Below are 27,757 nucleotides of genomic sequence, written 5' to 3' on the forward strand. Positions count from 1 at the left end.
TTGTTCTATAAAAAGGACTTTGAAACTCAAATTACTCAAAGTACACAGTAAAAGTAGTTAATATTATTTGTGCAAGTAGTCTTGAGAAGTATTAAGTACAAACATGGCAGTGTAATAAACTACTTATGAAATAATAGAAATGAACCACATGCCATCCTTTACTTTGAAATCCTCACCGGAAGTGTTCCTCTGTGGAATTGTCTGTAGCTTTTGTTTAGTGGTCGAATATACTGCGCGTCCTATTGATTCGATGTTCAATAATACTGCACATACGAAACGTCCTATTGATTAGACTAAACGTCCTATTGATTCGATGCGCATTCAATGTCATATTAAGTATTTCTGTAAGATCTACTTGCGAGACTGTGTTCAAAAGTCACGTCGGTTCATTACAACAGCCTCCCAGGGTTGTTTGAATGCATTACCGTAAACCTGGAACTAATCGCGCACTCGAAAAACAAGAGCGGCTCACTTGACCACGCAAAAGCAAAAGACGGCTCACTTGACCGCAGTCAAACCTACTACCCCCCTCCCCAGCCTCCCTCTATAGTCTACTCTATACCACAAAGAGCCTACGCGCACAAACACACACATGCACGCGCACGCACACACACACACACACACACACACACACACACACACACACACACACACACACACACACACACACACACACACAGAGAAGAAGGGCCTGGAGGGCCAGCAACAATTTCTCACACACACACACACACACACACACACACACACACACACACACACACACACACACACACACACACACACACACACACACAGAAGAAGGGCCTGGAGGGCCAGCAACAATTTCTCTGGCACTTTTGTTTCCTATAATATAGACCTGTATATTGTCCAACAATATGCACTCCAATAAAAAAAAACATGTATCCATTTAGGTGAATGAATGAATGAATGAAAAATGTATTTAACAGATTGCAGAATGGGTACAATACAGTACGGCTCAATACACACAATTGTTAAGGGGATGCAGACCTGAGAAAGACGTTTGTCTTGTTTCCATCAGGGTCCCCTGATCAACATTTTTATAATCGTTATTATTATACACATAATTTTCTATTGTATAGGTTGATTTAAAGTTGTTTAAATTACGGCCATTTACTTTTGTGTGCTGCAGAACTGTGCAAAATTGTGCTTTTATATAATAATAATAAAATAAAAAATCCGACCGGAAATAGTTGCGGTTGCTTGCGGTACACAGGTAGTGATATTGTAGTTTTGGGGACGTTGTCTCTAGATGTTTTGCAAACTATGTACTTGTGTGCGGTAGCAGCAGAAACAGCCACTCTAGAATCTCGCTAGTAAAATGCACAACATGCTTTCGGACTAACTGTCACGTTAGTTAGATAGCTGAAGTGAAGATGGCGGAGGACCTGCAGGCTGCAGCAGGGCTCTCTGAAACTTTGGACCGAACACACATCATCGACAGCCCGGACGAGACCTTCTCGCCAACCTCAGTCATATACTTTAAAGAGGCTTTAAACTCGTCAAACGTACGATTTACGAAGACGACGGGCCTGTCACCTTCCACTCAAGTTCAATATGAATTCCAAATCGAGAGGACGAAGTCTAAGTCCAAGAGTAAGTAGAGTGCTGCTTAATAATGAACTCCCGCAGTAATGTAACTGTTTATTAACCAGCCCTCGTCACTGCGCTCAGTCCTCACCGTGTTAGCGAAGGCTGCTAGCTTAGTGAGTCGCTTACTGTAACGTTAGCTGCCGAACCAACGTGAACACGGATGGGATGCCTCTGGCTGTCACTCATCATACTAACGTTGGAACGTTAAAACCCGTTGCCCGTGTTGCCCCCAATCTCAACGTTAACGTTGGCTGTATGCTGTTAGCTTAGCTAACGTTAGCTCGTTTGTTGCTAACATTAGTTTTCTGATCGGCTGCTGCTGCTGCTGTGCGTGTTGTCAACAAGACATGTCAGCTCTGCGTCAACACTGTTTGAAGCCGTACAGTACTTTACACACTACTAGGCTATGTTATTATCACTGTGCTGGTGTTTACAGTACTTTACACACCAGGCTAATGTGTTATTATCATCACTAGACTGATGTTTTTACAGTACGTTACACACTACCACTATGTGTTATTATCATCACTAGGCTAATGTTTGTACAGTACTTTACACACTAGGCTATGTGTTATCATCACTAGGCTAATGTTTGTACAGTACTTTACACACTAGGCTATGTGTTATTATCACTATGCTAATGTTTGTACAGTACTTTACACACTAGGCTATGTGTTATTATCACTATGCTAATGTTTGTACAGTGCTTTACACACTACTATGTATAATTATCACTAGGCTAATGGTAATACAGTATGTTACACACTAGGCTATGTGTTATTATCATCACTAGGCTAATGTTTGTACAGTGCTTTACACACTAGGCTATGTGTTATTGTCACTATGATAATGTTTGTACAGTGCTTTACACACTACTATGTGTTATTATCATCACTAGGCTAATGGCAATACAGTATGTTACACACTAGGCTATGTGTTATTATCACTATGCTAATGTTTGTACAGTACTTTACACACTAGGCTATGTTATTGTCACTATGCTAATGTTTGTACAGTACTTTACACACTACTATGTATAATTATCACTAGGCTAATGTGTATACAGTATGTTACACACTAGGCTATGTGTTTGTTATTATCACTGCTAATGTTTGTACAGTGCTTTACACACTAGGCTATGTGTTATTATCATCACTAGGCTAATGTTTATACAGTGTTACACTAGGCTATGTGTTATTATCACTATGCTAATGTTTGTACAGTGCTTTACACACTAGGCTATGTTATTATCACTATGCTAATGTTTATACAGTACGTTACACACTACTATGTGTTATTATCACTATGTTAATGTTTGTACAGTGCTTTACACACTACTAGGCTATGTGTTATTATCACTGAGCTGATCTCTGAAGATGATTGCAACTCTTGTCTAAGGGAAGACAAAATGAAGTCAAATAATAATAACACAATAACAACAAGAACAACAACTATACTACAATAAAAAAGAGCTATAGACTGAATTTTAGGATTTTATCATTTTTGTATTCCACAAAAGGGTAGTCTGTCAATGAAAACGAATGGTTGTCTATTGCAGGATTACATTTTTTATTGTTAAATTGACTGAGCTCTAAATACAATGCCTGGTTGTACATGATGGGCTGAAATGTTACTGCATTTAATGACTGTACAAGCTTTGTTTACATATGAAATGCTCATTGGAACTGAAACAAACAATTTCTAAAAAGTTAATCTCTCCCAAGATCTTACGTCCTCCATAATATCTCAAAAATATTAAGATTTATATTATTATACTGATGGTGGATTCAGGATTGGGGCTCTTGCACACAGTTTATCTACTACAGTTTGGGATTATTTGCTTTATTATCTGGTGCAGCTATTGAACTGCATTCTCTCCAGGTCAGTAAATCTGGTTGCTGCTCCGCTGCATCATTAGCATTAAATGGATCTCTTGCCCCCCCCCCCCCCCCCCCCTCTCTCTTGCCCCCCCCCCCTCCCCCCCTCTCTGCTCTTTTTTACGCATGCACCATCTGCTCACGTGATGTTGGTTCCTCTACCAACACACTTGTCAGCCATCTTGGTCGACACCCACCCCGAGTGCATTCACTGCGCACCAGCAATCCAATCAGAGTGAGCCGGCTCTTAGCTGACCAGAGGAGGGCTGTGATTTTCAACACAGTGTTCTCCTAATACACCCTCCCTCAGGCTTTGCAGGAGGCATAACAGTAGGTTGGAGAGGAGGAGGAGAGGGCAGGACAGCCTTTCTCTAGACAACCGCTTCTTCCTCTTTTGGAGAGAGAGGAGAGAGAGAGGAGGGAGTAGGGATAACAAGAGGAGAAAACACCTGCTGGAAGCTGCTCATCTTTTCTCTCTTTTGTGTTCACGCCCTGTTCATCCAGCTATTGTACAAGATTCTTTCATCAAGCGAGGAAGGTTGTTGTTTTTCCCCATCCCCCGCCCCCCCTCCCTGGCCCGTCTCTGCGCTTGGCTTCACAAGAAAAACTGCATCCTTCCCCCTCTCTTTGCATCCGCTGAGTCATCATGTCGGATCTGACGCCTCAGACTGATGCCCCGACCCCCACCACCGACAAGATCACCCAGGCCGCCCGGGAGACCATTTACCTCTGCAACTTTCGTGTGTCTGTCGATGGTGAATGGCTCTGTCTGCGTGAGCTCAACGATATATCCCTCACCCCAGACCCAGAGCCAGCCCATGAAGGTAAATGTGGCCCGGTGGTTAGGTTAGCCTCGTGTGGTTTCTGGTTGGGTGTGGTGGCAGAATAATCTGGTAATGTAGCCCATTGTGACTCATGGATGTCATGGGGGTGGAATTCAGGGAAAGGGCAGTAATGTAATTTGGAACTGCACAGCGATGGCTCTATAGAGTGACTAGTCAGATAACTCTGCTTGTAAAAAACACAAAGTACAATATCCCCTAAAGTTGAAACGTGTTGATTACTGTTCTTTTCTCTCTTTTAATGGCTGGGGTCCAGTCAACATGCTTTGTACTTTGAATTGTTTTCATCACTGTAAAGGTCAACCGTTGCATTTAGAGTACTTATTGAGTAGATTCGACAAATAGACCTTTTTTCACAATGGACATTTTCATGTGTCATAGATGGGTAAACACCCCTATTCCATTCAATTTCGGTCAGTGTTCGAAATGATGGTCTCGGGGCTGTAAAAATAAATGTACTTTGGACACTACACACATATTTGTCATCTGGGAGCCTTCAGGGACAATAAGAATAAAGCCTTGTATTGTTGGTGAGCCTGTGGTGCTGTTAAGCAAACCTACACTGAGAGCTGGTCATACTGCATTCAAATACACGTATTTCAATTTAGTAAACCTACATTGAGAGCTTGTCATACTGCATTCAAATACACATATTTCAATTTAGTAAACCTACATTGAGAGCTTGTCATACTGCATTCAAATACACATATTTCAATTTAGTAAACCTACATTGAGACCTGGTCATACTGTATTAAAAAACACATTTAAATTAAGTAAACCTACATTGAGACCTGGTCATACTGTATTAAAAAACACATTTAAATTAAGTAAACCTACATTGAGAGCTGGTCGACTGCTTTAAAAATGCGTACTGTACTTAAATTAAGTAAACCTACATTGAGAGCTGGTCATACTGCATAAAAAAACAGATTTAAATGAAGAAAATCTAGATTGATAGCTGGTCAGGCTGCATTAAAAAACACATTTAAGTTAAGTGATTCTCAAACCTACATTGAGAGCAGATCAGATTGCATTAAAAAACACATAATATTTAAATTAAGTAAACCTACATTGAGAGCTGGTTGACTGCACATACTGTATTTAGATTAAGTAAACTTACATTGAGAGCTGGTCAGACTGCATAAAAAACATATATTTAAATGAAGTAAACTTACACAGAGCTGGTCAGACTGCATAAAAAAACATATTTAAATTAAGTAAACTTCATACTGCATTAAAAAAAAAACATATTTAAATGAGGTAAACCTACATTGAGAGCTGCTCGACTCCATTAAAAACATTTAAATTAAGTCAACCTTCATTGAGAGCTGGTCTTCTGCTTTAAAAACACATACCGTATTTAAATTAAGTAAACCTACTTTGCGAGCTGGTCATACTGCATTAAAATACACATTTCAATTTCGAAAACGTATGCTAATGTTAACACGGCTATCCCATTCCATTTAGGTCAGGGTTCGAAATGACAGTCCCAGGGCTGTAAAAATAAATTGACTTTGGACACTACACACATATTTGTCACCTGGGAGCCTTACATTGATAAACTTAGATTTAGAGCTTGTCATACTGCATTAAAAAAACACATTTAAATTAAGTAAACCTACATTGAGAGCTGGTCGACTGCTTTAAAAGCACATTTAAATTAAGTAAACCTACATTGAGAGCTGGTCGACTGCTTTAAAAGCACATTTAAATTAAGTAAACCTACATTGAGAGCTGGTCGACTGCTTTAAAAATGCGTACTGTACTTAAATTAAGTAAACCTACATTGAGAGCTGGTCATACTGCATAAAAAAACACATTTAAATGAAGAAAATCTAGATTGATAGCTGGTCAGACTGCATTAAAAAACACATTTAAGTTAAGTGATTCTCAAACCTACATTGAGAGCAGATCAGATTGCATTAAAAAACGCATAATATTTAAATTAAGTAAACCTACATTGAGAGCTGGTTGACTGCACATACTGTATTTAGATTAAGTAAACTTACATTGAGAGCTGGTCAGACTGCATAAAAAACATATATTTAAATGAAGTAAACTTACACAGAGCTGGTCAGACTGCATAAAAAACATATATTTAAATTAAGTAAACTTACATTGAGAGCTGGTCATACTGCATTAAAAAAAAACACATATTTAAATGAGGTAAACCTACATTGAGAGCTGCTCGACTCCATTAAAAACATTTAAATTAAGTCAACCTTCATTGAGAGCTGGTCTTCTGCTTTAAAAACACATACCGTATTTAAATTAAGTAAACCTACTTTGCGAGCTGGTCATACTGCATTAAAATACACATTTCAATTTCGAAAACGTATGCTAATGTTAACACGGCTATCCCATTCCATTTAGGTCAGGGTTCGAAATGACAGTCCCAGGGCTGTAAAAATAAATTGACTTTGGACACTACACACATATTTGTCACCTGGGAGCCTTACATTGATAAACTTAGATTTAGAGCTTGTCATACTGCATTAAAAAAACACATTTAAATTAAGTAAACCTACATTGAGAGCTGGTCGACTCCATTAAAAACACATATTTCTTTTAAGTCAACCTACATTGAGAGTTTGATTGATTGATTGAAAACTTTATTAACAGATTGCAGAATGGCTACAATACAGTACGGCTCAATACAAACAACTGCTAAGAGGAAGCAGACCAGAAAAATACTTTCATCTGGTTTACATCAGGGTCTTCCATTTTCAATTCATCAAGACATTTATGACATACAAGACATACAAATATACAGTACTGTTTAAGAAAAAGAGATAAAATGTATACAATCGAAGGGGAAGAAACTGTACATTGGAGGGGGTTGGGTGGGTGGGGGGGATTTGGACATTTACCAGGGCCAGTTTCTAATTGCAGCCACCCGTAGGTGCTAGGGGTGGAACGGTTCACAAAATCAACGTTTCGGTTCGTATCACGGTTTTAGGTTTTCGGTTTGGTTCGGTATACGTAGTTTTTTTATTAAAAAAAAAAATTAACACTCCAAAAATACCATACATCAACATGTCAGTTATTCTCAAGGACGTAGTCATGCAAAAACTGAAAGAATGAGGCCATTTGACATCAGGCACATTATTTTGACAGTGACGGTTAGAGCTAGGAGAGATTTTGGTACAGCAAGAGGGGAGGCATTGCTGATTTAAACATGCTTCTCATTTATTTGGTAAAAAAAAAGTTTACCTTTTTTAATAATGTTTGGCACACAAAGACCGAACTGACTGAAAAATATAGGCAACATTTGTCAAAGTATTAACTTAGTGCAAACAAACAATTATTAAACCTTTCCATTTTTGTGGCCACATTATAGACAAAGGCCAACATAAAGTATGCATAATGCTCAACCAGCACTAGACTTTCTTATCAAAAAGTAAAAGTCACAGAAAAGATGATTAGGGTTTTAAATAAGGATGTTTATGGGGTTTCTTGTATTAATAATGATTTTCACTAAGGAATGTTGTAACTGTTGTTATCTTAAAAAAAAGGAGATGTTACAAGGGAATGGGGAATATAAACCCCCCCACACACTGGTGTGTGGAGTTGGTACGTCCCAGCAGGGACCAGGATGTTATGGGTTGCAGATGCAGTTGACACACACGCTCTAGTCTCCTGGCTCGTTATTGAACACAAACGGTTATCCCTAAACCTCTGTTGTCAAGCCTCATCAATATACCCCCCTTCCCATAGGCGGCGGGTCAGCTGGACATTAGGGTAGGCTATAGATGGGATAGGACTCACGTGGAGCGCGCAACATTTTTCCTTTTTCTTTTTTGCTTGCACGCAAACGGTGCACGCAAACGGTGCTGTCCAGGTTCTGATTTCATACAATACACACACCCACTACTAGGCTACTACAGCGAGCCCCACTCATTTCATATAGTGCAAATGAATTGTTCAAATGAAGGCATCCAATATGATTAACCATTGTCTTACCTTAATGCAACAAAAAAAAAATTGACGTTTCGCGCATCAATGATCTTCTCTGCTTTAAGTTTGTCTGTGAGATCACTTTCAATGTGAAGCGGACTCAGAGTTGACTGTCTCTCCTGGCGCATATTGTTGTTCTTCTTAGCCAGTTTCGGATGCACCTCATTGGGAAAGACCGCTCACAAGTTGCGGTGCCGACGGCAATGAAGGAAACGTTTTCCGTAATTTGGATCTCATCATGCTTTGAAAACAATGTACATAGTAGCTCTAAAAAGTTTCCACGGTTTGATTAACTCTGACTCATGCCCTCGTAGAGCAAGCCCTTGGCCTCAGGTGATCCGTGTTATGCCCAGGCGGCATGTAACTTGGAATGGAGTTCCAGGTCTTGGCGCGAGAGGGCTGATTTGCTAAATGTACTTGTCCTTAATGGAACAGCCAAGTGACCCGGTACAACAGTTCTGGCCTTACATACCCGCCGTCTATGCCCCTTCCCCACTAATCGAACTGGTGTCGTGGAGTCACTTCTCTGTGAGCGTTTCCATGGTTAGCTTGCGGCTAACATTAGTTAGCTCGCGGCTAAAGTTAGTTAGCTCGTAGCTAACGTAACGTTAGCCTAACTCGAGGCTAACGTTATATAACCAAACAATACACACATGCCCCGAACCGTGGAGGTCGTACCGAACGGTGTATGGTTCGAATGCGTACCGTTTGGTACGACCTCCACTGTTCGGGACATGTGTGTATTGTTCGGTACACGGTTCGAATGCGTACCATTCCACCCTACTAGGTGCTCATTGAGAGCGGTTTTGAAGGAGGGTAGGGATCCACATTCTTTTACGCCTGTGGGTAGGGCATTCCACATTATTGTGGCATAATTGCAAAACATGTTTAGTCCCTTGTTTGAGCCGAATCTGGGTTGAACATGATTTGTGGAACTCCCTCTGGTGTTGTGGTCGTGGAATTCACTGACCTTTGGGAAATATTTCGACATGTACATGGGTATCTTAGTGGTGTAGTGTATCTTGTAGACCAGGCCCATTGCAAGTTGCTGTACTCTGTCGTCTACTCTAAGCCATCCTAGGTTGTCAAAATGGGCAGGGGTAAGGTGGGTTTTAGGAGTAAGGCCAAGTAGTAGTCTGACCAGTTTGTTTTGTGATGTTTGTAGTCTTGTTTTTAGTAGGGATGCACCGAAATTTCGGCTACCGAAAGTTTTCGGCCGAAAATGGCAAAAAATGGCCTTTCGGCTTTCGGCCGAAAGAGTTTTTTCACCGAAAATATAATACCGAAACAGAAACAACCTGTAACCTAACGCGTGTTGTTGTGATGATGTCGCGCTGTCGGGAGTCGCGCTGTTTCTATGTAAACTCTGCGCGCACACGCGTCCAATAAATGCGTCTTTAACATCCTTATTTACTATATATATGCCCGTCGCGGTTAATCACTGAGTGATCTAATATGCATATTATTCAGAGCGAGAGGGGGGGGATAGTGTTTCTCACATTGACGCTGTCTGTCGTTGATAATATAATCTTTCTCGAGCAGCGTCTACTGTGCTGAGTCAAGAGAGCACATTCAACTGGGGACTAGAAAGGTGCGCTCAGTAGAGCACAGATGTCCGCCACGGCAGCCAGAGAAAAGATGGAATTAATGTGCTGTATGCATTCAGAAGTGCTGAATAAATGTTTTATGGACCCATAAGTGATTATTTATTATTTAAGTTAAGTTTAGCCATAATCATATATTTTTCCATAATCATAATGTTCCACAACATTGGTAAAAAAATATTCTATTCTATGAATCATTTTCGGCCTTTCGGCATTCGGTTTTCGGCCAACTGTTTTCTATTTTCGGTATCGGTTTCGGCCAAGAATTTTCGGTGCATCCCTAGTTTTTAGGGCCTTTGAGGTGCTTTGGTACCATGAGGTGCAAGCATAGTCGTAGTACCCTTGAATGAGTGCTCCTGTTAGTCTTCAAGGTAAAGATGAAATCACCTACCTGGGTTCCATCCTAGAGGCAAATCTTTCCTGTGACAAAATGGCAACCAATGTAATAAAAAAAGTCAACCAACGAACAGGATTCTTGTACCAGAGAGGAGATCCGGTACAAAAATCTTGTTCGTTGGTTGACTTTTTTGATTACATTGGTTGCCATTTTGTCACAGGAAAGAGTTGCCTCTAGGATGGATAGAACCCAGGTAGGTAATTTCATCTTTCTTTGTGACAATATTGTCACCCACTGTAACAGAGAAGCCGTTGGCCTTGCTGAGTTTGCTATTTGATCCAAAGAGTATGTATTCTGTTTTACCCAGGTTTAATGATAGTTTGTTATCAGCGAACCAGGTGCAGATTCTGCCGAGTTTTAGAATGCAATTTGGCTTTTAACTGAAGCCGGGCGCAAAACTAGACATGTTTAGCAAAACATTAAATATCTTTGCAACAGTTTGTGATAATGCCTCGCCTTATTTTGTTTCGGAATCGCGATATTGTGATCTCAACTCAACATTGACATTGTATGATATCTCTCGAGAAATAAGCGGACGAAAAAAACGTCACTCGCCACTTAAAAAAATCAAAAGCGTGTATTTAACAACCTCAAAAACGTTCGAAACACGGTTTATATTAACTTAATAAATAAACAAAAACGAAAAATCTACTTATGTAAACGAAAATGTCCAGTATAACTAAATAACCGATACATCCCTATTACACGCAAGCAGCGTCTGATGGCCGGATCTGTCGGCACTGGAGTATACAGTAGCTGTTACATCTAGACATTTATGAATGATATACAAGATATACAAATATACAGTATTGCTTAAGAGGCAGAGATCAATAAGAGAAAATATATACATTCGAGGGGGAAGAAACTACATGCTATTTCTGTCTGTCATTTCAGCACCAGGCGCTGTCCATCTTATTACCTCTGTGCGCTTCAAGGCTACGGGTACCTATTGTATTGCCATAGATAGAACAACAGTCTGAGCATGCGTAGTGAGCTGTGGTGTCATCGTTTATCTAGACTATGCGTTTACAGTGGCTACACGGATCCACTGAACGGATATTTTGGAAAATCTTCACTTTAAAATGCGTTTAAGAAAATCTCCGTTTATGTTTCTGAAAACACCCTTTACGTGTGGATGAAAGGCCCAATCGTGGAATAAAATGTGCGTTTGGCAAAAGATCCAGATACGTGGGGACAAGGGACATGGCCTTAGTTAAGTTAGCTGGATACGCTGGCCACTCCCTCGGAAAAAAATGCCAGCTCCCTTCCTCAGAGATCCCATTATACCATTTCTGAATAATGTTTTTGTGCTTAGTTTTTCTAGAGGCGGCTTTTGAAATGTAAAAGAATAGACCTAAAATGCTGATAATAAATCATATTCAGCCTATGGATTTACTTTGTCCTAAATAATGCACGTCATAGCTATACGGCGCACGCGACACACACTATGTGGTTATTTTAATAACGGAGCAACATTTTTTAATCCCGCAGGGATATTTTTAATGAAGCTTGGATCCAAGGTTATTGTAAAAGGCCTATCGGGCGTTTGGCTCTGATTCGTTTCATATTCTCCGCTGCAGATGTATTTGCTTAACCGGAGCAAGCATAAATTGAAGCGTCTTTATGCGTGGATTGTGGATGTGAATTACGAAGAATCTGAATATTTGGATTGTTGAATTGTATCACTGTCGCACGTTATTGTGATATTGTAACTGGGATTAAAATGTCTGATGATGAAAAAGAGGGTGATGAACATGACTATAAACCAAAGGTTAATCAATTCAATGCATTTATGGATGTTGTCCGAAACAGATTAAAACCGGATTAATAGTGAAACTGTTAATAGCCTCCATGCTTATTAGTGCGTCCGAACGTTTGCATGTTTACATTTTTACATTTACATTTAGTCATTTAGCTGACGCTTTTATCCAAAGCGACTTACAAGTTCTGTACGACAAGTCATCAGGAATGGCACAACTCGTAACAATGTTCATCAAAGTGTTGAGTGCTAAACTGTAGGTTAGTATATTAGGACAAGTGTAAGGTTAGTTAGGGTTAGATTATATATATATATATATATATATATATATATATATATATCCTTGTAAAAGAGTTTTTAAGAGTGCGGGTGGGGGAGCGCTGATCCGCGCTCTTGTTGGCAGAAGACAACACATGAGTGAGAGAGAGAGAGTAAGGGCAAGCGAGAGGGAACGTGTCCAGTGAAGATGCCCTTGCACAAGCAACATTATTATTAGTGTGGGTGACCTGGCGAAGCCAGGTTGCAACCACACTATAGTAATCTATAACCTTTATTATTCTTTCTTTATTCCGCCGATTTTTGCCAACAAACTCCTCCCAGAGCGTTCGCGCCCCATACACGTGAAAGGTATCAAAGCGACCGGCTTGCTCCAACTTGAGTGTCTATTACTTTTCGGAAAGTTTCACTGCACCGTTTGGCTACAAATCGACTTTAAACAGGAAAATGTCGGTCCCATTGGGAATGCATTGCGATTTAGAGTGGGGCAGCTGAAATAATTGTTTTACCATCACCTTGGGTAAATTGCGACAGTGATCAAAATTTTGGACGTAGATATAAAAACAACACATCAAAACAATGACACGGCTGTCCCCTTGCTCACAAAAGAGAAATAAATGGAATTGGACATTTCTATCTCAACCATTTGTTTGAAAGTTATCCTCTACATACAAACCAATGGCGTTGCACTCTAAGAAAAAGCAGATTTTTGAGCTTTTCCCCCCTTGTGTTATGATCGCCACCGGGGCCACAATTGTCGACGGAATGACACAATATCGCACACAACCCTTCACATAACCCTTCAAGTGCTCATCTGAAAGTGACAACGCTTCATCTCTTATCGTTTTCTTTTAATCATCGTGAGAATGAAGTCATGCATCTGCCCTCATTGAAATACATTGAAAGTGAAAGTGCATAGTCATTGCTGATTGCATCACCCTAATCAGTGGTCAGCAGGTGTCTGTGTGGCTCATGGCTCAAAGGAAGCTGTCAATCAACTCAGTACAGCTGACCTGGCAATGACCTCTCATGGAGTTAACCCTTCATCGCCCCTCTGTGTAGCAGTACTGAATTGATTGACAGCGCCCTCTGTCTTGCGGGTTGTGTCATTGTACTCAGTAGGGATGTCCTCTTTCATTGGTCTATGTTGACCACTCCCCCGATCCTTAGACTACGCCCCCTTAGGCCACCCCCCCATTGTGTATCTCTTGAATCGTTTGTCGTAGAGACTTGCGGGTTGTGCCATTATACTCAGTACAATAGTGTGTGCTAGTGTAATAGTGTGTAATAGTGTAATAGTGTGTAATAGTGTAATAGTGTAATAGTGTGTAATAGTGTGTAATAGTGTAATGGTGTGTAATAGTGTAACAGTGTGTAATAGTATAATAGTGTGTAATAGTGTGCTAGTGTAATAGTGTAATAGTGTAATAGTGTGTAATAGTGTAATAGTGTGTAATAGTGTGTAATAGAGTGTAATAGTGTAATAGTGTGCTATGCGACTTGCGGGTTGTGTCATTGCACTCAGTAGGGATATCCTCTTTCATTGGTCTATGTTGACCACTCCCCCGATCATTAGGCCACGCCCCCTTTTGTATCTTTTGAACCGTTTGTCATAGAGACTCGTGAGAGACCCTCTCCTGTTGGCCGGCGGTCCACAGGCATCACCCACACTTTCACAATTTCCCCCGCGCAGAATTGTCTAGTTTTGTATTATGTTTGATCATTTAGATTGGCTATTTAGCTTGTACAACTGAGTCTATCAACAAACACAACTCGACTCTGGAATTTGGTTAAAAAGCACACAGTTTAACTAACAGTTGGGACTGATCCAAACTATTTGGATATTTCAACTTTTCTATTTTTCATAATTTCAATTTTTCTTATCTTCATTGAGTATCCAAATATGATCATAGATGATGTCTAACTGAGTCTAGGTGATATTGAAAAATAAATAAATATTTTGGGACGATTATAATATTTCTTGGGGTGGTGGTGAAAAAACCTTGGCGCCCTGTGTGTGTGTCATGTGGGATGGGTACCTTTCACATTTGAACCGATACCGGTACCGGTACCTGTGAATCGATACCGGTACCCAACGGTACCTTTTTTCGGTACTTTAGTCTCAAGAAATTTAATTTACCTACCTCAGTCGTAAAAGAAATATCCAAACTTCAAATAACTACAATTTCGACAGTTTTCGGCTTGTCATTGCTCCGACTGCTTTGTTGTTGAATCAAGTCAAATCCTAGGTAAGCATATATTGTGCGTGTGAACGTTGACATGAAAAGAAAAAAGTTAAAAAAATAAAAATTAAATTAAATCTTTTTTTTAATAATTTTTTTTTTTTTTTTTTCGGTTTCTCACTTGATTCGATACTCGGTAGTACCGACGTGTTTCGGTTCGGTACCTCAAAAGTACCAAATTCGGTACCCATCCCTAGTCATGTGTCAGGGTCATGCATGCTGATGCTGGCTCACTGGCCTGACTCACTGAAACAATTACTAACCATTAATAATGTTGTTAGCTGTGTTGGCCCATCTATGACTCATCAAACAGGTCTATTCACATTAAGGCTGTCCCCGAAGCCTGTTTTTAGGGTTCGAACGTTCGCCAGGGTTTATCGAACGAACGTTCGAACGAACGTTTTTTTTTTAAATTTTAATAAAAGAAAATTTTAATAAATTTTTTATTTTTTTAATAATAGTTTCTTTTTATTGTATTATTATAGATCCTACGGAAGGCGGCATTGCATAGTCTATTGGTGAAAAACATGTTGTTTACAGTGGTGGCTGTTCATGTAAACATGTAATTAAACAAAGCACTCAGAAGAAAATAAACAAGCTACTGCATCAAAGTTACTACTTATGATAAACAATAGCCCTTGCACACCGCAGTCACGTAAGGGGCTAGATAAACAAAGGCATTCGTTTTGTGGCATTAACGTTATATAGTTAGTGTTACACGTTCAATAACATCAGCATATTATTTACCCAAACATAGCAAGTAGCAAGCACTCGTCCTCAGAGTCTGGCTATTCCCATCATGTCACTGCCATTGGCTCCGCGCCGCGCTCTCACCGGCCGTCTTACCCCACGGATGCGCGCCCGTCCTGGGCATCGGTCAACCATGGTGCTCCCACCTAAGTGGGAGCACCATGCGCCCCAGCCGTCCCCTTGGGCTTCCGTTGCTCATAAGAGCCCTGAGTTGTACCCATTCTGCAGTCTGTTAATACAGTTTTCAATCAGACACATGTATAGAAAGGCTTTGTTTTATTATAACATTCGTTGCAGTAAAATCATTATGACTCGTTTGGTCATCCTCATCTACGTTCTCGGCGGGGAGCTAACGTATTAGCTACGGTAAGTCTGTTGTGCTTCTCGCAAGCAGAGCAATGGCGGCATTGCCGGAAGTAAAAAACGAATAAACGCTTGCCGATTGGTGGTAACAGCAGAGGCGGGTGCAAGCGGTGTGACGTAATTGGCAGAATCGCCTGTCAATCAAAATTGTTCTATTGCATTGGTTGAGAGCTCTGGTTGAGACAATAGTATCCAGCTACAGCCCGGCAGGGCAGACCATACTGGTTGAGCCGAGCGCCACAGGGGACGCGCCTCTTCACATCGCATCAACCTGAACCCTGTGCGCCTCCTTTATTTTTTTTTCACCGAACGTTCGAACCCATTAATTAAAGTCCGAATGTCAGCGTAACGAACGAACGTTCGGGCTCAGCCTTAATTCACATTTTTATGTGAATTTGTATATGCATAGGCCTCAGGCTGCTCTCAGAGGCTACTCTTTTTTTATCCACTTTTTCTCCCCATTTTCTATTTTTCTCCCATCCCAATTTCGTATTTCCAATTCTTCCCTCCCCTGTCTTGAACGTTGCTAGACTATGCCTCCCACTGGTCGGCTGTAGTGAGGATAGAAGCCTTGCATCACGTGTCCCCTCCGGTACACGAGGAGGCAGCCTGTCGCATCTTTTCACCGCAGCAGCTCGAACTCTCAGTGGCGAGGAGTAACGCGTGGGAGGCTCACGCTGCCCCCGATACTTCCTGTTTCCGCCGCACCGGCGTCACCCAACCGACCTGTAGGAGTCGCTGTCCACAACGTCCAATCCCCACCCACCGGCTTTCCCACCCTCTAACACTGCCAATTGTGTTAGTATGACGGCCGGCCAAGTCGGTAGCAACGCAGAGAGCTGGGCTCGATACCAGCATCTCCTGCGTTAGTGGCGATCGCCTTGCCCACTGCGCCACTCAGCCGCCACTCTCAGAGGCTACTCTTGTAGCTGATGCTCTCCTCTCAGAGGCTACTCTTATAGATGACACTCCTCTCAGAGGCTACTCTTGTAGATGACACTCCTCTCAGAGGCTACTCTTATAGATGACACTCCTCTCAGAGGCTACTCTTATAGATGACACTCCTCTCAGAGGCTACTCTTATAGATGACACTCCTCTCAGAGGCTACTCTTGTAGATGACACTCCTCTCAGAGGCTACTCTTGTAGATGACACTCCTCTCAGAGGCTACTCTTGTAGATGACACTCCTCTCAGAGGCTACTCTTGTAGATGACACTCCTCTCAGAGGCTACTCTTATAGATGACACTCCTCTCAGAGGCTACTCTTATAGATGACACTCCTCTCAGAGGCTACTCTTATAGATGACACTCCTCTCAGAGGCTACTCTTGTAGATGACACTCCTCTCAGAGGCTACTCTTGTAGATGACACTCCTCTCAGAGGCTACTCTTGTAGATGACACTCCTCTCAGAGGCTACTCTTGTAGATGACACTCCTCTCAGAGGCTACTCTTGTAGATGACACTCCTCTCAGAGGCTACTCTTATAGATGACACTCCTCAGAGGCTACTCTTGTAGATGACACTCCTCTCAGAGGCTACTCTTGTAGATGACACTCCTCTCAGAGGCTACTCTTGTAGATGACACTCCTCTCAGAGGCTACTCTTGTAGATGACACTCCTCTCAGAGGCTACTCTTGTAGATGACACTCCTCTCAGAGGCTACTCTTATAGATGACACTCCTCTCAGAGGCTACTCTTGTAGATGACACTCCTCTCAGAGGCTACTCTTGTAGATGACACTCCTCTCAGAGGCTACTCTTATAGATGACACTCCTCTCAGAGGCTACTCTTGTAGATGACACTCCTCTCAGAGGCTACTCTTGTAGATGACACTCCTCTCAGAGGCTACTAGTACTCTTGTTTGTACCATCTGTGCCCTTATTGGATTATTTATGTTGATGAAACTGATTAGTTATATTCATTAACTCATTGACTGCCGGAGGTCGGTGTGGGTGTATAGCCGTTCGTGCTAGTGCTGTAATGAAATGGGGGTATATGCCGGTGTTTGTAGTGCTGAAACTATATTAAATATTATAGCTATGGATCTAATGACATAATCGATTGTCATTGAGTTTCTTCCAGTCAAGTTGCAAAAAACTGATTTTCTTTTCATCAATACATTCCCGTTTTATACCGTGGTGAATATGAGTATAGTTTTAGGGTAGTTCTGTGTAATCCCGGGAAACGCTGCTAAACAGCGTTTTAGTGCAATTCACTAAACACGTTGCCATTCCTCGCTTGGATCAACAATCAATCTGAAATCAACGCTAGATTAGGGCGGCACGATTTTGGGAAATAATCGAATTGCGATTTTTCTGACAGATATTGCGATTGCGATTACATTTGCGATTATAAATTTTTTTTAAGCAGCCCCACAGAGGTTTATTGTAAAATGCGGCTTGCATCTGGCCTACGCGGTGGGTCTGTTCGGGACACAGAGTCTGAAAATGTTTCTTTTTACCTCGGAATCGATACCGGTACGGTACCCAACGGCACCTTTTTTTCTGTACTTTACTCTCCCTCTCTGAAGTAAACTTCACAACACACAATCTAAAACCCCTTACCTCCCTCTCCCAAACTGTTCCTAGTACAACACTTTTATGTTGCATGATCATGTATATTTATTTTGTATAATTTTTTTTGTGTTTAAATAACATTATCTGGCAATCCTCAGTAAATACTATCAAACTCCTCTGATGTCAGACCAGATATGAGACGCGTGCACACACACACACACACACACAGAAAAGGAGAATGGCTTAAATGATTTTAGAATACTTCAGCTAATGAAGTTAAATGTTTATTATCATCAACTATCCAGTTCGTTTTTATAGTGCAACGTTTTTCTACTTTTCTACATTAATTGAACCAGTAGAGAGAGAGATGCCCCCCCCCCCCCCCCCGGAGCCCCGCTCCCCCCCCACCCTTTCCTTACTCAGCTCAGATGTTTTCTCTGTATTGAGCAGGGTTAGCTAGGAACAGCTTTCTCAAGCTTCGCACCTTGGGCATGGAATGGGCTACAGGACCATTATCCACTTAGACACCCCGGTCTCTCTTGGTAAATCTGTATTACATAACTTCCTACAAGAAGAATGTTGCTTTAAATTGCAGGCTTGGCGATTTGATAATTGCATCATTCCAAATCGCGATTTCGATAAAAAAACGATTAATCGTGCAGCCCTACGCTAGATTATCAGTATCATGTTTCATCATGCACGCATGAAAGGGGGGGGGGGGGGGGGCGGGGGGCCCCTCCGTGCTTTGATCGCTACCAACTATGACCGCTATGAAAGCCAGAGACAAAAAATGCTCTGAGTTTCGTAAAAGTCAGTCAAAGCTTGCCAAAAGCACGAGCAGTGAACTCCAAGACCACGTGACTGAACTCAAACTAGAAAGAAACAGACTAAGAAATGACGTAAACTCCATGATCAAAACTGCTAAAAAAAATTTCATCAATGACAAAACTGAGGAAAACAAAAATAAACCACGTGAACTTTGGAAATTACTCAACAATCAACTAGGCTGCAGTAAAAAACTTAAAACCAGGTTCTCAAACATAAACATAAAGACGGACAACACGCTCATCACAGACAAACTGGATGTAGCCAATTACTTAAACACTAGTTTCTTCACAAACATAGCCACAACACTGGTAAACAAACTACCCTCCCACTCAGGGCAGTATGGGGTAGAACACATAGTAGCATACTACAAGAACCTAGGCGTCCACAAAGACGACTTCAAACTGGAAATGGTAACTACAGATGAGGTACTCAAAAAACTGAGTGCCCTCCAACCGAACAAGGCCACTGGCCATGACAACATCCCCTCCAAATTCCTCAGAGACTCAGCAGCCGCCATCACCCCAGTCATCACACACATAATAAACCTCTCCATAAAACAGGGACACGTCCCCAAGGACTTCAAAATTGCGAGAGTAACACCCCTGCACAAAAAGGGCAGCAAACTAGACCCAGGCAACTACCGCCCTGTTTCTATCCTTACATCCATCTCGAAAGTCATGGAAAAAATAGTATACGAACAGATCGAAAAGTACCTCGCGGAAAAAAATCTAATCTACGAATTCCAATCTGGCTTCAGAACATTCCACTCCACTGACACATGCCTTCTCTATTTGAACGACCACATCAAACAAGAGGTGGATGCGGGCAAATACTGCGGCATGGTCATGCTGGACCTACAAAAGGCCTTCGACACTGTCAATCACACCATTCTGATTGACAAGCTAAAAGCAATAGGTTTTGATAGTTTATCAGTGAGCTGGATACAATCCTACCTGGAGGGGAGAGAACAGATGGTGGAGGTAAACGGTACCCTATCCCCCCCCTCACAGTGAGCTGTGGTGTTCCACAAGGAAGCATACTAGGACCGCTACTATTCCTAATTTATGCAAATGACATGTCGTCAGCTTGTGACTGCAACTTGTTCCTGTTTGTGGACGACTCAGCCCTGCTGGTCTCTGACAAGAACAAGTTACAGGTTGAAAAAGCCCTCAGCTCGGAACTAGGCAAAATCTGCATATGGCTCGCCGACAACAAACTATCATTACACATGGGCAAAACAGAGTCCATACTCTTCGGTTCAAATAACAAACTCAGCAAGACCGACGGCTTCTCGGTTACAGTGGGTGACAATATTGTCACAAGGAAAGATGAAATTACCTACCTAGGTTCCATCTTAGAGGCTAATCTTTCCTGTGACAAAATGGCATCCAATGTAATAAAAAAAGTCAACCAACGAACTCGATTCTTGTACCGGATCTCCTCTCTGGTAAACAAGAATACCCTGAAGACTCTGGCAGGAGCACTCATTCAAGGGTACTACGACTATGCTTGCACCTCATGGTACCAAAGCACCTCAAAGGCACTAAAAAACAAATTACAAACATCTCAAAACAAGCTAGTCAGACTACTGCTTGACCTGACTCCTAGAACCCACCTCACCCCGGCCCACTTTGACAACCTAGGATGGCTTAGAGTAGACGACAGAGTACAGCAACTTGCAATGGGCCTGGTCTACAAGATACACTACGCGACCAAGGTACCCATGTACATGTCAAAATACTTCCCAAAGGTCAGTGAATACCACGATCACAACACCAGAGGGAGCTCCACAAATCATGTTAAACCCAGATTCGGCTCAAACAAGGGACTAAACACGTTTAGCAATTATGCCACATCAATGTGGAACGCCCTACCCAAAGCTGTAAAGGAATGTGAATCACTACCCACCTTCAAAAACACTCTCAAAGAACACCTACGGGAGACTGCAATTCGAAACTGGCCCCTACAAATGTCTTAACCCAGTTGTACAGTAAATTACCAAGTATGGCTTTGTCAGTATTCCAATGTACAGTGTACAGTGTCCCCCCCCCCCCCTACCCCAACCCCCCCCCCCCTCCAATGTACAGCCCCCACCCACCAACCCCACCCCACCTACCCAACCTCCTCCAATGTACAGTTTCTACGTCAAATGTATATACACTCTTTTTCTGGACACTTTTTGTATCACAAACAGTACTGTATTTGCAAATCTGATATGTCATAAATGTATAGATGTAGCAGTACTGTCTATCTGTATGTCATGTATGTTATGATGAATTGAAAATGGGGGACCCTGATGTAAACAAGACGAAAGTCTTTCTCTGGTCTGCATCCCCTTAACAATTGTATGTATTGAGCTGTACTGTACTGTACCCATTCTGCAATCTGTTAATAAACTTTTCAATCAATCAATCAATCAGGTAAACGGTACTCTATCCCCCCCCCTCACAGTGAGCTGTGGTGTTCCACAAGGAAGCATACTAGGACCGCTACTCTTCCTAATTTATGCAAATGACATGTCGTCAGCCTGTGACTGCAACTTGTTCCTGTTTGCGGACGACTCAGCCCTGCTGGTCTCTGACAAGAACAAATTGCAGGTTGAAAAAACCCTCAGCACGGAACTAGGCAAAATCTGCATATGGCTCGCTGATAACAAACTATCATTACACATGGGCAAAACAGAGTCCATTCTCTTCGGTTCAAATAACAAACTCAGCAAGACCGACGGCTTCTCAGTTACAGTGGGTGACAATATTGTCACAAGGAAAGACGAAATTACCTACCTGGGTTCCATCCTAGAGGCAAATCTTTCCTGTGACAAAATGGCATCCAATGTAATAAAAAAAGTCAACCAACGAACTAGATTCTTGTACCGGATCTCCTCTCTGGTAAACAAGAATACCCTGAGGACTCTGGCAGGAGCACTCATTCAAGGGTACTATGACTATGCGTGCACCTCATGGTACCAAAGCACCTCAAAGGCGCTTAAAACAAAATTACAAACATCACAAAACAAACTGGTCAGACTACTACTTGACCTGAACCCCAGAACCCACCTCACCCCTGCCCACTTTGCCAACCTAGGATGGCTTAGAGTAGACGACAGAGTACAGCAACTTGCAATGGGCCTGGTCTACAAGATACACTATACGACCGGGGTGCCCATGTACATGTCAAAATACTTCCCAAAGGTCAGTGAATACCACAACCACTACACCAGAGGAAGCTCAACAAATCATGTTAAACCCAGATTCGGCTCAAACAAGGGACTAAACACGTTTCGCAATTATGCCACAACAATGTGGAACGCCCTACCCAAAGCTGTAAAGGAATGTGAATCCCTGCCCACATTCAAAACCGCCCTTAAAGAGCACCTACGGGAGGCTGCAATTCGAAACTGGCCACCGTAAATGCCCAAAACCCCCACCACCTCCTAATAGACAGTCTCCTCCCCACCGCATGTATTATATTCCCTCCCCGCCGTATGTATATTCCCCTCCCACCCACCCACCCCCTCCTAATGTACAGTCCCCTCCCCATCATATGTATATACTCTGTCAGGATCTAGGGGTAACAGTACTGTATATTTGAATACCGCCTATGTCACAAATGTATCAGTACTAAATACCTATATGTCCCTATGCCATAAATGTCATGTATGTTATGTATGTCATAAATGTCTATATGAATTGAAAATGGGGGACCCTGATGGAAACAAGACAAACGTCTTTCACAGGTCTGCATCCCCTTAACAATTGTATGTATTGAGCCGTACTGTATTGTACCCATTCTGCAATCTGTTAAATAAAGTTTTCATTCATTCATTCATTCATACATTACACACACACACACCACACACACGCTTCGATCGCGGGGAAAGAATTATCGGATCAACGCAAGATTGATAACATATAGTCCTTACCTTGTCTATGATGTACTGCAAAAAGAAGAATCCAATTATCTGATCACCATTCCAAATACTGGTCGCGATTGTGTATCCAACGTTATCCAGCATTGCACATGAACGGGGGGGGGCTCATCGATGCATCGTTATAAGCACTTGTCTTGCCGGAGTATTTAGACCCCGCCTGCACGCCACAGCTCGGCCCAGAAAACAAAACACATCGTTTCAAATGGAGTGCAATAGCGGCCGCAAGTCGGCGGGATTGGACTTTTGCGATCTCAGACCCATCCCCAAGGATAACACACAGCTGCCTGCATGTTTATGAATGGAAATAGCGAATGAAAGAAATAACGATCCAATAACGAGTTGACTCGTTGTTGGCAGAATTCGATTGGCGGGCTATAACGAGTTAAAGAAAGTTGATTTAATAAAAAAAACAAGACTAATTTAATCAGATTAATCACTTTATTCAAATTGAGGATTTAGTTTGAGGATATTTTTTTATTAAAAAAAAATATGACGAGCTTCGTTCGAATACTTCAATAGAAGCTTTGAATGTTAAAAAATTACATTCGGTACAGCCCTACAATCAAGATTACAATGATCATGTTTTGCCCGGGCATACAATTGTCTTTAATTTTTGTAAGCCAGCCTTTTCAGAGATTGTTATTGTCCTTCGCTAGAATTTATGTAAAAAAGGATCCGAACCAGTTAGGTCCGTGCAGTTTCTTTTACTCCCCTGAGTAGAACGTTGGAGGGATTATTGTGCCTCTTGTAGAAACAGTTGGCAGTTACTGAATTATCCGTGATCACCAAACTTGAGTGCGTTGAAAACTGACTCATCTGTTGATTTCTCTCATCGAACGGTGCTTATTCTCTGTTATTAATGCAGGCTTCTGCATTAGTGACCCGTTCATCTCAATCCAGTTAATCTGTGGGATTGGGTGCAGTTGTTAATATTTACGGTGCACCTACTTGTTTGCTTCATTATTATCGTTAACATAATCGTTTTCTCACTTTATACTACATTAATTATTTTTCACTGTGGATAAATTCATGTTATTATTCAAACATAGGTTCAAAGAAGGTTGCTCTTTCATGCTCACTTTTGTCTAAACATCTTTTAATTTCCTCCTGAAGAGCCTCTAGGCTTTCTTAAATGCTTCTCTCAATCTAAGGTTTAATCTCCATTCTAGGGCTGCACGATTAATCGATTTTTTATCAAAATCGCGATTTGGAATGATGCAATTTTTTTTCCTTTTTTTTTTTTTTTTTTCCTTTTTTTTTTTTTTAACCAGGAAGTCCCATTGAGATACAAGTTTGGGAGAGGGAGGTAAGGGGTTTTAGATTGTGTTGTGAAGTTTAGACTTCAGAGAGGGAGAGTAAAGTACAGAAAAAAAGGTACCGTTGGGTACCGGTATCGATTCCCAGGTAAAAATAAACATTTTCAGGCTCTGTGTCCCGAAAAGACCCACCGCGTAGGCCAGATGCAAGCCACATTTTACAATAAACCTTTGTGGGGCTGCTTATTTAAATTTTTTATTATAATCGCAAATGTAATCGCAATTGCAATATCTGTCAGAAAAATCGCAATTAGATTATTTCCCAAAATCGTGCAGCCCTATATTCCACTATAGCTATCCACGCAATTGAGTTTAGTTCTTATTTATAAAAATGTTCACTGCCAGTTGCAGTGTTTGTGTAGTGCTTTTATTTATTTTAGGACATCACGATGCCTTGTTGAATCATGACTATAAATGTCTGTAGAATGACTAGGGAGGGGGGGGGGAATTGATACATAGTAGTATCGCGATACTTTGCGTGGCGATACTGTATCGATACAGGGACGGCAAGTATCGATATTTAATTATTCATAATATTTTTTTTTGTATAAGGAAGTTGCATTGTTCATTTCAATACCTGTAATAGTACTGTAGTCCACACACACACATGTGCATTCAGTTAAGTTGGAATATGACTGTAATACAAACAGTTCAGTTTGTCAGGTACATGCAACAAAGATTACAGTGTTTACATCTGTCTGCTTGAGAAAATACCATGTTCTGCAATAAAAATTATTGAAGTGAGATGAACAGACTGAACTTTATTTTATTAGATAAAACATGTTGACAAAGTTTTACTTTGCAGTTGAAAAAAGGTAATAAATAAAATTTGAAAAAATAAAATCGCAATACTCAGCGTATCGCGATATATTTAGTATCGTGATACTATCGTATCGTGACGCAAGTATCGCCATAGTATCGTATCGTGAGGTCTCTGGCGATTCCCACCCCTAGAATCTATGTGAACGCAATCACCAATGATTTCTCACAAATGAAATTAAGCCCTTAAGAACACAATCTGGCCTATCTACGACTGTTTTTCCGCATTCTTAAAACCTGTTCTTAGCTAAGAACGAATCCCAGATAAGAATCCGTTTGTGAATGCCAGAACTGGCCCAAGAACTTCTTCATAACCTTTTCGTAATTGAGTTAGTGAATGAGGTCCAATGAGCTTAAGTATATAGAGTATGTGTTGCCTGGGTAGAATGATCGTTTTTTTTTTTTTTTTTGCTCTTTGTTGTCTGGTATAACAATAGTTTGCTTGATAGTTTGTTTTTTAACTCTTTGTTGTCTGGTATAACAATAGTTTGTTTGATAGATACTGTATGTTTGTTTTTTTAACTCTTTGTTGCCTGGGTATAAAGTTACTTTGCACCAGGTCACACTTGATTGATTTATTTCCCTCTTCTCTCTTTCTAGATCCCAAGGATCCCATCGCAATCGAAAGGCTTAACTTGATGAACATGGCCAAGCTGAGCATCAAGGGCCTGATCGAGTCGGCTCTGAACCTCGGCCGCACGCTGGACTCCGACTATGCACCCCTGCAGCAGTTCTTTGTTGTGATGGAGCACTGTCTGAAGCACGGCTTAAAAAGTATGTTTGAAACACTCATTGTCTGAAGCACGGCTTAAAAAGTATGTTTGAAACACTCATTGTCCGAAGCATGGCTTAAAAAGTATGTTTGAAACACTCACTCACTGAAGCACGGCTTAAAAAGTATGTTTTAAACACTCACTCACTGAAGCATGGCTTAAAAAGTATGTTTGAAACACTCATTGTCTGAAGCACGGCTTAAAAAGTATGTTTGAAACACTCACTCACTGAAGCACGGCTTAAAAAGTATGTTTGAAACACTCACTCACTGAAGCATGGCTTAAAAAGTATGTTTGAAACACTCAAGGCCCTCCCATAGTCGAGCAGACTGTACACAGAGCAGACTCCGCGGAGGTCCGCGCGGACTCTTTGAGCTTTTGATCTCAGCGGACGTCCGCGCGTCAGAAAATAGGAGCTTCGCACTTTGCACTCTGCTGTGGGTCTGCTTTGACTCCCTTTGAGTCCGCGCGGACCTCAGCGGAGTTGCTCTGTGTACAGTCTGCTCGACTATGGGAGCACCTTCACTCACTGTCTGAAGCACGGCTTAAAAAGTATGTATGAAACATATCATTCTGTCATAACTACTTGATTGCCAGCCTATTGCATACCTGCCTACATTGACTTGATAAATATCTCCACCACAATAAGCCCATTTCTCCTAACGGACGCACACAAAATTACCGTACTACCTCTTATAGTAGTTTATTGGGTTACTTGAGGGATTATTGTGTCGTTGTGTAACTGGTCTGGCCTTTGTGTTTGTCTGCTGATTTGTAGGGTTTGGGACAGGTATCGTTTGTGCTAGGGATGCACCGAATGGGAAATTCTTGGCCGAAACCGATACCGAAAATAGGAAACAGTTGGCCGAATGCCGAAAGGCCGAAAATGATTCATAGAATAGATTTTTTTTTACCAATGTTGTTCAGTTACCTGATTATGGAAATATATATTATTATGGCAAAACTTAACTTAAATAATAAATCACTATTATGGGTCTTTTTGTATCACAAACAGTACTGTATTTGCAAATCTGGTATGTCATAAATGTATAGATGTAGCAGTACTGTCTATCTGTATGTCATGTATGTCATATATGTCCTGATTAATTGAAAATGGGGGACCCTGATGTAAACCAGACGAAAGTCTTTCTCTGGTCTGCATCCCCTTAACAATTGTGTGTATTGAGCTGTACTGTATTGTACCCATTCTGCAATCTGTTAATAAAGTTATCAATCAGAGAGAGAGAGAGAGACATCTGTGCTCTACTGAGCGCACCTTTCTAGTCCCCAGATGAACGTGCTCTCTTGACTTTGGCACAGTAGACGCGCGACAGACAGCGTCAATGTGAGAAACACAATCCCTCCCCCTCTCGCTCTGAATAATATGCATATTAGATCACTCAGTGATTAACCGCGACGGGCATATAGTAAATAAGGATAAAGCATGTTAAAGACGCATTTATTGGACTCGTTGCGCGCGGAGTTTACATAGAAACAGTATCACGCAGGACTGAAGAGTTCACTGCGCGCATGTAATGACTGAATCCGCGTTTTGATGACATCATCACAACAACACGCGTTAGGTTACAGGTTGTTTCTGTTTCGGTGATATATTTTCGGTGAAAAAACTAATTTTTGGCCATTTTCGGCCGGAAACTTTCGGTGGCCGAAATTTCGGTGCATCCCTAGTTTGTGCCAAAACAGATACTTTACAACAGTGTTGGTTCCTCTACGTTGTCAAAATCAACCCTATTTATATTCTTTAATAAAAACCATGCCAACACATCAGGTGAGAGAAAATAATAGGGCGATGGATGATTGTTATTCATGAGGCGTGATACCACAATGAGGCACCGAAATCAGTGTAGTGATTGGGTCTGGTTCTAGTCAGGA

General features: G+C 41.4%; 1 protein-coding gene across 1 annotated transcript in view; it reads left to right on the forward strand.

The window, feature by feature from the left end:
* The first annotated feature begins 1,243 nt into the window (after positions 1 to 1,243).
* Positions 1,244 to 27,757, forward strand: part of rufy3 (RUN and FYVE domain containing 3) — an 85,420-nt gene continuing 58,906 nt past the window's right edge. The window contains exons 1-2 of the mRNA XM_084337999.1: positions 1,244 to 1,614; positions 25,692 to 25,865. Coding sequence (XP_084194125.1) covers positions 1,395 to 1,614; positions 25,692 to 25,865 — 394 coding nt within the window. The 5' untranslated portion in view covers positions 1,244 to 1,394. The remainder of the gene's footprint in view (positions 1,615 to 25,691; positions 25,866 to 27,757) is intronic.

Source organism: Notolepis coatsorum, assembly GCF_963971535.1.
Source record: "Notolepis coatsorum genome assembly, chromosome: 2".
Classification (NCBI taxonomy): Eukaryota; Metazoa; Chordata; class Actinopteri; order Aulopiformes; family Paralepididae; genus Notolepis; species Notolepis coatsorum.